Below are 12,975 nucleotides of genomic sequence, written 5' to 3'. Positions count from 1 at the left end.
CATCTCTCTTACCCCCGCCCCTCAAGCCCAGGGGTGTCCACCAGAGAGGGGTACCTACCTGTCGGTCCGCTCCCACAGTCCGGAGATCCCCGGGGGTCGGAGGCCCTGCTGCTGCTCCGGGATGGCAGGAGGAGGATCTGCAGGCTGGATTCTGCGGAGGAGGAGCCCCCCTCCTCCTCCTCCTCCTGCCGCGATGTCCCGGGGATGGCCTCCGGGGGGGGCCCCCGGAGTGCGGGGCTTGCCTCCGGGGCGGACTCCGGCTGCAGGGCCTGCTGGGGCTCGTCAGCCGAGGTGTCAAGGGTGGCTGGAGGGGAGGAGGTGTGCCGGGAGCCCAGGATGTCCCTGAGCTCCCTGTAAAAGGGGCAAGTGACAGGGGGCGGCCCCAGATCGGCTGGCCGCATCCTGGGCCCGGGCATAACCCTGCCGCAGCTCCTTCACCTTACTCCTCACATGATCCGGAGCGCGGGCAGGGTGACCCCGGGCAGCCAGGCCCTCGGCCAGCCGAGCGAACGCATCCGCGTTCCGCCTCTTGCTCCCCATTACCTGGAGCACCTCCTCCTCGCTCCAGAGCCCCAGCAGGTCCCGCAGCTCGGCCTCCGTCCAGGAGGGGCCCCGCTGCCGCTTCCCAGACTGGCTGGCCCTCTGGCTGGGCTGGCTGCCCTGGCTCCCCTTGGGGGGGGTCCCCTGGGGGGGCTCCTGGCTAGCCATCGCCGCTGGGTGGGTGGCTGAGGGTGCTGCAAGCTGCCCGCGTGTGCAGGCCTCAACTTCCTGCAGAGGCAGGGAGGGGGAGGGGACCTTTAAGGGGCCGCTCCACGCGGCCACCAGTGAGCTGAGGGGCTGGAGAGAGCGTCTCTCAACCCCCCAGCTGATGGCCGCCATGGAGGACCCGCCAATTTCGACGTTGCGGGACGCGGATTGTCTACACTGTCCCTCCTTCAACTTTGAACGTCGAAGTAGGGCGCTATTCCTATCCCCTCGTGGGGTTAGCGACCTCGACGTCTCGCCGCCTAACGTCGAAGTTAACTTCGAAATAGCGCCCGGCGCGTGTAGCCGCGACGGGCGCTATTTCGAAGTTAGTGCCGCTACTTCGAAGTAGCGTGCACGTGTAGACACAGCTCCAGTGTCACACGGACACGTTAAACTCCTCTGGAGGGGACAGACCGACACCGACCCCCCTTGGGCGTCTCATTTACAGCCACGTGCTCAGAGCACTCGGGCCCCTCGCGACGCAGAGAGACGCCTGGCGGGATTTTCACATGGGTCTCGGTGCCGATAACTCCACCTGTGTCCGCTGAGGGACCTCAGCGCTGGAGCAACCCCGGCGGCCTGCAGCAGAGCTGCCCCGGTCCCTGCCTCAGTCTCCCTGGGCTGGGTCGGGGCGGGCGGGGCCCACAAGTGCCGGTGTCTGGCTGGAGCTCCGGTTCTCCAGCTGCCGCGTTGGTCTCTCTGCGCTTTGCGGTCAGAATGGCGTCGGGCCCCGCCCACGTGCTGCCGGCCCCTGGGCGGAGCTTTGCGCCAGAGCCCCGGGAGTTTGGGCCTTTGTCTCAGGGCCTCCTGAGCCCTTTCCTGCAGGGGAGGGTTGCAAACAGGTGGGGCCCGGGGACAGCTCAGTCACAGCCCCTCCCGCCCAGCACACTGAGCTGTGAATGTGACATCCGGATTCTCTGCAGTCTGGTCACACTGACTCGTGCAGCTGATGCACGAGAAACGGCGCTGACGTTAACGTGAGACTGAGAATGACGCGGCGCGTTTCCATGGGGCCCTTTACGCAAAATGGAGTTCGGGAGCCTTGGGGCCCCCGACACCTGGGACCTGGCGCAACTGCTTCTCCTGCCCTGAGGGTAACGGTGCAGGCGGCGGGGATGTGCTGCTGGGAGGTGGAGGTGGGAGACAAGACTGAGGGGGGGCTGGGGGTTTGCAGGGGATCTGTGAGCAGGAAGGGGCAGGTCAGACTTTCACCTGGGGATAGATCCTGGGCCGTGTGGCTGAGGGACGGGGGATACAAAGGCCTCACCTGCCCCCATTACCCCCCTCCCCGTGAGCGCCAGGCCCGGCCGGGTGGGGATTTTCCTGGACTACGAGGCGGGCGAGGTCTCATTTTACAATGTGACTGACAGGTCCCATCTCTGCACTTTCACCCGCACCTTCTCTGGGCCCCTCCGCCCTTATTTCAGTCCCGGTACCAACCCCGGGGGGACAAACGCGGCTCCCCTGACAATCTGCCCCCTCCCAGCGCAGCCGCAGGGAATCTCTGTCCCTGGCAGTGACCCCGCGGCACAGACTGACCCCTCCCAGCACTGCCGCTCCCTCGCCCCAGCCCATGTCGGTGCCGGTCGCTGCTGGTGCCTGGACTGTGGGCGCTGACTGGACACTGCCAGTTGCCTTTTCAACCAGAGGCTCCAGCTCAAAACCGGCGCCCGGGCAGCAGCTCACTCAGGCCCAGAGCTTCCAGGGGGTTTTAAAGTCTAAAGCTGCAGATGGGGCCCAGTGGGATTTCCAGAGGTGCCGGGGACCAAACCCCCCCGGGAGTGAGGCAGGAGGGGGTTGTCCCGGCCCTTCCCCAGGCTGTGGGGGGATCACATGGTCGTTGGGCCCCCAGGCCCCTCTCACCAGTCACCTCGGCTGCTCGCCTGGAGCAAAGCGATCGCCCAGCGCGAGCACCTGTGCGCAGCTGTCAGGCAGGTGTGTGATGCCGAGGAAAAGCCCCCGCTGGGCTGCAGTACAAGGCTGGGGAGCCTGAGCAGGTGAGGGGCCCAGACTGGACTGGGCCCAGTGCTGGGAGCCGTGTGGCTGTTCCCCTCCCAGCGCACACGCCAGCACCCAGCAGTCACCCAGAGAACAGGCTGGTTCTCCGCGGAGCTCCAAGGCCTTGGGGCCCATCGCGGCGGCTTTACACCCATAAGTGCAGGGGGATCGCCGGGCCCAGAGCTCGTAGAACTCAGCTGTGTGTGTCCGACAGCGAGGACGACGCTTCACCCCCAGCACCACTCCAGACGTTACCGGTGTGGAGCTCGCGCCGGCCGGGTACCCTGGGAGAGCGGCTTCCCCTCGGCTCCCCGGGAGCGACGCCCGTCACTGGCCATTGCAGAGCCGGGATGCTTTAGCTCTGGCCTCTGTGGGCGCAGAGCGGCCGGGGGGAGAGCGATGGCCCATTCCCAAGGCAGGCGGGACGGTCTGTGGGCAGTGCCGGGAGCTGCACACAAAAGGGGGTTCAGATTCCAGCTGCACGTTCTGTTCTGCTCCCCCATGTGCGCGTGAGGGCCGCGGCCGGACCCAGGGGTGGGGGCTGAGGCGCACAGACGGGCTGCGGCTCCACCGCTCAGCAAGGGCTCGAGCACAAACCGGAATCGGCTGCGGCGATGCTCCCGGGGACGCCTGTGCCTCCGGCTGAGCACTAGGGCGGAGCATGTGCAGGGGCAGGACCAGCTGCTGAGCCGGGGAGGAGGGACTGGGCGGAGCGCTGGGCGGTCCCTGGGGGGCGGAGCTGCCTCGTGCTCACAGCTGCACTTTCCCCGGGCTTGTGCTGTGACACTGCAAAGCCCTGGGGATTGTTTTAAATGCGCAGATTGTGCAAAGGCCCCGACTGCTCCTTCGGAACGGACTTTTCATTGGTGTTTAATAGTAACAACCGCCCATAGGTAGGGGGTGCGGCGGCGGGAACGCAACGCTGCTGCAGGCTGGGAGGGGCGTGTCCGCCAGAGCTCATCTGCATGGGGATGCAAAGGGCGCGTGTGTGACACCTGCCAGGCAAAGCCGCGTGGGGAGCGAGTCAGCCCCGAGATCTGCTCCCTTGTAAACACCTCGTTGTGAAACCACAATTTATGGTGACCCTCAGTGTGGGAGTTGTGAGACCTCCCCAAGGCTCTGGGTTGCTGTGGGGGACCGGGCAGTCGCCATCGGTGCATCAGACATTGATTACACGGGGCTCCCTCGTGTAAAACATTCCGGTTGTAGTGATGTTGGTTCCTGTAGTGAGTCAGTTTGGTCTCCTGCAGACCCGGAGGCCGGGGAAGCTCTGCAGAGGCCCTGGTGGGTGGGGCCAGAGTCAGAAGACCAGAGGCCCGCCCCTCAGAGGGCGGGGCCAAGGGCTAGAAGAGCCAAAGGCGGGACCCAGGAACCATTCGGGGCTGGGCCTCGGGGCAGGGAGGACGGGCCTGCAGGAGCTCCTCGGGGCTGAAGGGAAAGGGCCTGTGGCTGCCTGGCTAGGCCGGAGGAACAGGCCCCCAGAGGCTCCACCCAATCCCGGGTCCGTATGCCCCAAGGAGACTACCCGGACCTACCAGGACCTTCCTGCCGCCGGAGACCCCCTGCCTTGGAAGAGGTCCCGGGAGCGGGCTGCCCTGGTAGCCGTGACGGGCGCTATTTCGAAGTAGTGTGCACGTGTAGACACAGCTACTGAGCCGTCTCCCGCTGCGCAGGCGCAGAGCCAGGACAAGGGCAGCCGCCTGGTGCCGAGTGTTTCCCGCACAGCCTGTGAGTGGGAGACGTCTCTAGCCCCCACCCGCAGTCCGCCACCGCCACCGCCTCCCCCTTTCGTCACTTCCCCTCTCTCGTCAACTCCCGCCTCCCCCTTGCGTCACTTCCCCTTTCCCAGTCAGTTCCAGCCTGTCGCTCATCTCTCTTGTCTCTATTCCCCGCATGAGGTCCCGCCTCTCCCTGTCATCACTTCCCCTGCCCCCTTCTGCTTCTCCTGGGACGTCACTTCCGAGGAGCCAGTTTCCTGCGGCCGCTCCGCTGGGTCCCGCGCTGCCGCCGCCTGGAGTCCCCTGAGCCCCGCCCCCCCACAGGGAGCCGCCGCCGAGTGAGGGGGGGCTCGGCCGGGAAATGACTCCGCCCCTCCCCGTTTGTGTCTCGGACGCTCCGTGCGGGGCCTCCCCCTGGTCCCGGCCGGGCCGCCCCGTTCTCCGGCCCCTCCGCCTCGTCCTGCCGCCCGCGCGGCCCCACCCCCCCACCCCGGGGAGCCGCGAGCCCCCCCCCCCCCCCCCGGCAGCGGCGCCTGGTTCGTCTCGTGCTGCGGGCGGCTCGCGGCGCTGGGCCCCGCGGGGAGCAAAGAGGCGCCGCCCCAGCGCCCCGCACTCGCCCCCGCCCGGCTCCGGGGCGCCCGGGGAGGGGAGCGGAGGCGGCCGGGGGATTGTGACTCGGGGCCGGTTTTCGCTCCTGGCTCCACTCGCCCCTCCAGGCGGAGTCTCTGGGCGGCGCCCGCGGGCTCTGCACCCCGCAGGGACCAGTGGGTGCTGGGGGCTCTGTGCTCGGTTCTCCCCCAGCTCTCTTGTTTTCGCCCCAGGGCCTCTGCACCCCCCTGGTTTTCTTCTCCCTTGTCCCCCTCAGTGATTTGGGGTCCTGAGTCCATTGCACCCCCCCCCCCACAGGGGATCCGAGAGCTCTGGGTGGGCTTGTGTCCCCCACCCCCGGTTCCCCAGTGGGGCCGGGCGCTCGTCGCACGGTGCCGGTGCTCCCCCGCGGTGCAGTTCAGTGATCCTCATTGTCCCTTCAGCTGCTCCCTTCCTCCGGGCTTGTCCCCGTGGGGTGTCACTAACCACGTGACGTGTCCGTGGGACACACTCCAGTGCGCAGCAGTGCTGGGGCTCAGGCCGCGTCCGGAGAGAAACGAGGACGGATTTGGGATCTGACTTGTGCGAGGTGGTTCTGTGAGACTCGAGCGTTTCCCCAAATGTGCGTGTGCAGCACGTGTGCCCCAGGGAGCGAGCGTGGGGAGCTGGGGGAGCGGAGCGGCTTCCAGCCCCGTCTGAAGTGTCCCCTCATTGCCCTTTTCCCCTGCCAGGTGCAGAGCCCCCATGTCTGGCTCCAGAGCAGCCCCGGACCTGCAGAGACAGAGCGAGGACATGGCGGTGGCAGAGAAGGTGACCTTGGAGGATGTGTCTGTGTGTTTCTCCCAGGAGGAATGGGGGCTGCTGGGCCCGGGGCAGAGAGCCCTCTACAGGGAGGTGATGGAGGAGAATTACCAAACCGTGCACTGGCTGGGTGAGGAGTCCTGTCCCCGGGGGTGTCAGAGGCTGGGTTGGCTTTGGTTCAGGGTCCCTCCCTGCCCCTGTCCCCAGTGTCAGGAGTGTGAGCTGCAGGAATCACTGGGTCCCCTGTGAGAGACTGTCCCCTCCACAGCCCCTCCCAGGGGAAGCAGGTTCAGGAACATGGCAGTGGTGCTGCTCTTCCCACAGCCCAGGTCTCCACGTGCTTCCCCACCATCTGCCTTGTCTGGAGGTGTGAGTGGAGGGGCGCTGGCAGGAATGTCAGGTACCAGAGGTGTGGGGCTGGGTCCGGCTGCTCTTCATGCCTGCAGGGTACCCCTGGGGCCAGCGTGCTGCACCCCTGCTGGCTCTTACCGTTTAGGGGCAGTTCTTGAATAATGAAACACAAACTCCCAGACAGTGGCACCAGCTCTCCCATGTACAGTAGTTTGCTTTCTCAGGAGTCACTGGTGGGAACCAGACACAGGACAAACCGGTTATGAGAAACATGTGCCCGAGTTGGGATTCAGTGTCACTCCCCGTAGGTCTCATAACACACCTCATCCAGCGTCCTTGGCCTTCATTGATACTGGGGGCGGGTTTTGAAGATGGTTGGGAGGTGCCCAGTTAGGTAATGTGACACCTGGTGGGGCCAAACATGGGCAGTGAGTTGTAAAACTGTGAAGGCAAAAGTGCAGCTAGAATCTCAGCAGGAGGTTGTGGTGGAGGCGGAGACGGGGGCTGTAACTAACCCCCTCCTCCAGCAGCACTTCTGCCATTCTCCTTCCCGCACCGAGGGAAACACGCCGGATGTGGCTGGAAAATGAATCAGCAACAAGCCCGTGATGCAGGAGGAAAGTGGTAAACCAGGCAGAGAAGCTGCTGCTGGCAGAGTAGAACTGAGGCAGCCGAGGGGGAGCCCAACTGCAACAACAGCCACATCCCCCAGAGAGCAGCAAAGCCAAACAGCACCATGGCCGACTGCAGGAGCAACAGCTCTTGTGGGTTGCTGGTAGGGCCCACCCAGCCGCAGGCAGGCAGGGGCCGCAGAGCAGGAGCCTGGGCAGTGTCTGAAGCAGCCAGCCCAGGACTCACCTCGCTGCTCAGACAACTTCCTCTGCCTCCTGCTGGTTCACGCAGCGCATCAGAGCCAAAGAGCCAGAGGAACCAGGCCCCAGCCAGGAGCTTTGAGGACAGAGCCCTTGTGGAGCCAGAGCTCTGCCAGAGCCTTTCTCTCCAAGTTCCAGTGACCTGCCATGTGGCAGCTGCAGTCTGAGCCCTGCCTGGAGCCTCGGTTTCAGCCCTGCCAGCCCTCAGAGAACTCACGTTTTGAGTCGAGCAGAAACACAGACAAGTCCTGTGGCACCTTGTAGACGAACAGATTTTCTGGAGCATCAGCGGGAAACTGCTGTGCACTGGTGATCTTCCTGAAACCACCATCCTGTGTGTGGTTGGATAGATTGACAACGTTGCTGGGTGAGTTACAGGTACCACTACTGTGGCCCCATGCGGCAAGTCGGAGGTGAGAGAGTTTACAGTCCTGGAGAGAAGAGCAGTGGGCGTTGTGACTCTCCTGTCTCCTTTCAGTAAAGTCCAGCCACCTGGGCGTTTGTGTGGGAGGCTGTTTTTTAGGAGAGGCTCCAGACTTGAGAGCTCCTTGTGATGTTTCCCTGTTTGCTGCACAGGAAGCTGAACAGGTGGTTCCTCAGGTCTGTGGGAGTGTGTGGCCAATCTCTCGACACAGTCCTTGCAGTGTGTCGGTTGCAGTGAGTGTTTCACCTTCAGCCCGTTGGGTGGGACGTCCATCCATTTGCACTTGGCGAGGAAGATGGTGTCTGTATCTGTGCAGGTTTTTTCATGAGTTTGATGGATTCCCGCTCCACGTGGCTAAATTCAGGGCCTGCCTGGTGCCAGGCATTGGGTGTAGCTGTGTTAGTTTTATCCACAAAAAGAACACCACATGGAGTCTCGTCTTGTTTGAGGTGAGTGGTCCTGTCCTGCCCGGGGATGGAACAGGTCAAGAGGGAGGCTGAGTTGTACCCTAGAGAGTGCAGCAGAGCACTCGGCTCCCCCAGGAATGAGCTGGGCCATTCCCGAGGCAGGGGTGAGGTACCTGTACTCCACGTGAGCGTGTCATGGGATCTTGTACCATCCAGAGCCCGGCCTGTGCCAGGTGGGGAAGGAGCCTCTCTGGGTGGGCGGCTTAGATCCTGGGGCTGGAAGAAGTAATGGCCTGGACCTTCCTGAACAAGATCAGCACTTGGTTAATTGCTCCCCAAGCAGGATTTCCAGTTCCCAAAGCTGATGTGATCTCCTGGGTGGAGCGAGGGGAGGCGCTGGGGGTCCCAGATCTCCAGGGCTCTGAGAAAGGGGAGATCATCAGCGACCCCCACACAGGTGAGCAGTGAGCTAGAGAGACTCAGAAACTGATTTCCGTGTCCTTCTACATGTCACTTGGGCCTTTTCATCCAGACTGACTGAGCCTTCAGCCTGTCATCAGCCTTAGCCAGAGGGTGGGAGCAGGGCTGGGGTCCCTCCTCTGGGGAAGGGTTGTGAGGAAGGAGGAGCAGCTCAGTTCATGTTATTTCAATCTTTCCATCAGTTGTTGGCTGCGTTCCCCCTTTTCTGTTCCCTTTCAGAGTTTTCTGGTTCTCTCTGTGTCCCAGCAGGTGAGGTGATGCTGCTCAAGAATGATGAGGAGAATCTTCAGCTGGAAGAACCAGAGCAAGTGGCCTCCTGTGGGACGTTCCTGGGAAGCTCTGAAGGTCGTGTGTCTCAGAGTCCTGAGCACGGAGAGACCTGTGAGAGTCAGCGTAGCCCAGAAAGGCAGCAGGGAAACCATGCAGGGGAGGGGCAGGATAACTCCAGCCATGGAAGCAGAAGCGTGAAAAACACTAAAGAGAGTGAACAACAGAAAACCTGTGGGAAAAGCTTCAGTCTTAACAGTCATTGTAGCATCCGTACAGGAGAGAAGCCCAATATCTGCCCTGACTGTGGGAGAAGCTTCCAAAAGCCCTCAGGTCTTATTTATCACCAGAGAACCCACACTGGAGAGAAACCCTTCCACTGCTCTGACTGCGGGAAACGCTTCTCATGCTCCTCAGGTCTTAAAAGTCATTGCAGAATCCACACAGGAGAGAGACCTTATAGCTGCTCTGACTGTGGGAAAAGGTTCAGAGACAGGTCAAACCTTGTTACACATAGGAGAACCCACACTGGAGAGAAACGCTTCAACTGCTCTGAGTGTGGGAAAAGCTTCTGTCGGAGGGCAAAACTTGTTGCTCATCAGAGAATCCACACAGGAGAGAGACCCTTTAACTGCTCTGATTGTGGGAAAAGTTTTCGTCAGAGCTCAAGTCTTATTGCTCATCAGAGAACCCACACAGGAGAGAAACCCTTCCACTGCTCTGAGTGTGGGAAAAGCTTTCGGCAACACTCTCACCTTCTCACTCATCAGGTAATTCACAGAGGAGAGAAACCCTATCACTGCACTGCCTGTGGGAAAAGCTTCAGCAGCAGTGCAAACCTGGTCACCCATCAGAGTATCCACAGAGAGGAGAAACCCTTCAACTGCTCTGAGTGCGGGAGATGGTTCAGTGACATTTCTGGCCTTGATCAACATCTGAGTATCCACACCCGGGGAAAACCCTTTCTCTGCTCTGATTGCGGGAAAAGCTTCAGTCAACGCTCATATCTTGTTCAGCATCAGAAAACCCACACCGGGGACAAACCCTTCCGCTGCTCTGACTGTGGCAAAAGCTTCTTGTGGCCTTCAGAACTTAAAAGTCATTGCAGAATCCACACAGGAGAGAAACCTTATGACTGCCCTGACTGAGAAAAAGTACAGATGGAGATCACAGCTTGTTGCTCATCAGAGAATCCACACGGGAGAGAAACCCTTCCAATGCTCTGAGTGTGGGAAGTGCTTCTCATGCCCCTCAAATCTTAAAAGTCACTACAGAATGCACACAGGAGAGAGACCTTGTAGCTGCTCTGACTGTGGGAAAAGGTTCAGACAGAGGTCACACCTCATTATACATAGGAGAAGCCACACAAGAGAGAAACCCTTCAACTGCTCTGAGTGTGGGGAAAGCTTCTTATGCTCCTCAAGCCTTCAAAGTCACTGCAGAATCCACACAGGAGAGAGACCTTATAGCTGCCCTGACTGTGGGAAAAGGTTCAGACAGAGGTCATGCCTTGTTACTCATAGGAGAAGCCACACAAGAGAGAGACCCTTCAACTGCTCTGAGTGTGGGAAAAGCTTTTGTCAGCGCTCAAGTCTTACTTATCATCAGAGAACCCACACTGGAGAGAAACCCTTCCACTGCTCTGACTGTGGGAAAAGGTTCATACAGAGGTCAAGCCTTGATTTACATCGGAGAACCCACACAGGAGAGAAACCCTTCCCCTGCTCCGACTGTGGGAAAAGCTTTTCTCAGCACTCCAGTCTTATTCGTCATCAGAGAACCCACGTTGGAGAGAAACCTTTCAGCTGATCTGACTGTGGGAAAAGCTTTTGTCAGCACTAAAATCTAACAGACCAGAGGAACCTTTCAGCTGTTTCGTCTGTCCGGGAACACTCGCACATTGTCAATCGTCAGAGAGTTCACACAAGAGAATAACCCACAGACTGCACTGACGTGGGTAACCTTCAGTGGCTGCTCGGACGTTACTGATCATCAGAGAATTCACACAGGAGGGAAATCCGGTAACTCTCTCTTTGTTGCTATTTTTGAAGCTGGGCCACTGGGCAAAAATTCAGTGAGAACCCCATGAAGTACCACACTGCTTCTCATTCCTCAAGGGTGTGGTGTTACGGAGCCAGTCAAGTAACTTAAAAAAAAGTCGACTTGTTCCCGACGTTAACCCCTGCTCCTTCATGAAAGAACTAGACACACTGGAGTTTGTTCAGGACCTGAACTTGATTAATTTCTGGTGTTTTTTTTTAATTAAATAAACTGAAAATGCTTCACTTGAGTTGTTGCTCTAGGGTGTGTCTGGAGAGGAGGGGTCAGTGCATGGGGACTCTGGGGAGAGACCATCGTCCAAGCCCCCTTTCACTGCAGCAGCTTTGGGCCCAGGTGAGAAGCACCTCTGCTTGGCTGCTGCAGCTCCAGCAGGTACACCCAGAGGAGCGGCGTGTGTCTCTCGCCTGGGGCAGGGCCAGGGTCATCGGTCCTCTGCACTGCCCAGCCGGAGAGGAATGCAGCAAATGTGCACTTTCTCCTCACTCCCTGTTAAGGAAAGATTTAACTCTCTCTCACCCTCACAGGTGTGGTGTTGGGTTCGACTCTAGGATCCCACAGAATTTCAAGTTCGGAGTCCAATCCACAAGTATCCTTTATTGAGGTACAGAATTACAGCTCAAGCTGGGTGCCTCTGGAGATGGACCCCGCCTCCCAGAAATCGCTGGCAATTATACCCTTTACAGTTCGTAACACGGCCCATACCCCTGTCCAAAGTCCAATCCCCTAATTTGAGTAGGGGTCTTTACTCTTCCCCATTGGATGGTCCCGTTGCTAAGGGGACAGTCCGTTGCTGGGTGTTTGATCTTCTTCAGGAGGCGGTTATCTCAGCTCCTTACATTCTTTTTATCTCCCGTTTTGCAAACTTCTAATTAGCACGATATCGGGCAATTTTCACCGGTTCTGCAGCTGTTGTTTTCAGCATTTCTCTCCGGTCAGCTTGACCTGGGCCTAAGGCTTCAGCTTCTTTAGCTACTAGTGCTAAGCTAAGAGAATAAACTCTTTAAAACATGCATATAAAATGACGTATAAATGATTTTCCCATAACAGTCCCCCCTTTGAGTTTGTAGGCATCCCTGCCTACCTATATTATAACGTGCTTTGCATAAGCATTTTACAATAACCTTGCATAGAGCGTGTTCACATATTTTGCAAAAGCTCCTCAATACATGACACAACAGAGCATAATATTATCAGTACAACAAACAGAGGAAGGAGAATCTTAATTAATAAACGAAACAAACCACTGAGCCATGAGGATAAACCCCATCCTGAAAACAGATCTTGCAACCAGTCACCCTCAGGGGTGGTGTAGGCAGCTTGTGCCCTGGCTCGGGCATGGGCCTCTGCCCTTTCTACCTTTTCATAGATTTCATAGCTACTATTATTTACATACACACAACTTTGGGATCCAACTAGAGCACAGACTCCCCCTTGGGAAGCTCGGAGGTAATCTAAAGCCAACCGGTTTTGGAGGACCATTTGCCTAACTTTTCCCAATTCCTTATCGATGGCCTGGAGGGCTTTGGTTGGAGCATTGGCTACTTTCTCAAAAGCTTCCTGCAGCTTCCAGATTTTCTTCATCGTAAAGGCCATACCCAGACCTGGGGTCGTGACTCCCCAATACCATTTCACATTCGTTATCTCTTGGTAGTTTCAGACTCTGCTACCGGGAGGACGGTCTACTATCCAAATGGCTGGGAAGGCTGCCCCAATATAGCAGGTTCCACTCCAATGTATGGGCAGGGTTTTATATGCCGTTTGGCCACATATGAAATAATGGCCAACCTTAGCTGTTAAGGCTTTACTGCATCGGGGTTTCATCATTTACTGCAAATAGTACCTGAAGATGTTCAGGTTGGCAAGGCCTTTATCTTACACCAAACCTCATTCTGGACAACGCTTATCTCGCACCTGCTTTTCCCCACTCGGCCTTCTGTGCCATTGCACGTCCAATAATATTCTCCACCTGAGGTTATGGCTAAACGAACATCTCCTAGGCCATTAAACCCTTTATCAGACCATGTGTTATTTTGGCCCAATTCACCAAACCATGTGCCATTCATCTGAGTGTTATTTAGTGGGACTGGAATCATTGGGACACCTCCCTTTGAATGTACAGGGCTATGAGCACGTATCCAACATCTGTGGTGTTAAATTCTCGGGAAGCTTGGTTCATTAAAAGCATAAACGTATTTGAGCCATATAGGCTATAGCTACTAGGTATTAAAAACAAAACTAAACGTAAGTTCAGCAGGATCTGT

At 58.5% G+C, this 12,975-nt stretch overlaps 1 protein-coding gene across 1 annotated transcript in view; it reads left to right on the top strand.

Moving 5' to 3' along the window:
* LOC142024749 (uncharacterized) overlaps positions 1-10,919 on the top strand; it is a 30,976-nt gene extending 20,057 nt beyond the window's left edge. The window contains exons 5-6 of the mRNA XM_075016934.1: positions 8,987-9,423; positions 9,842-10,919. Coding sequence (XP_074873035.1) covers positions 8,987-9,423; positions 9,842-10,462 — 1,058 coding nt within the window. The 3' untranslated portion in view covers positions 10,463-10,919. The remainder of the gene's footprint in view (positions 1-8,986; positions 9,424-9,841) is intronic.
* Positions 10,920-12,975: the final 2,056 nt, after the last annotated feature.

The sequence above is a fragment of the Carettochelys insculpta genome, chromosome 22 (genome assembly GCF_033958435.1).
Source record: "Carettochelys insculpta isolate YL-2023 chromosome 22, ASM3395843v1, whole genome shotgun sequence".
Lineage (NCBI taxonomy): Eukaryota > Metazoa > Chordata > Testudines > Carettochelyidae > Carettochelys > Carettochelys insculpta.
Note: the sequence above shows the minus strand (reverse complement) of the source record. Positions and strands in the feature narration are given on the sequence as shown.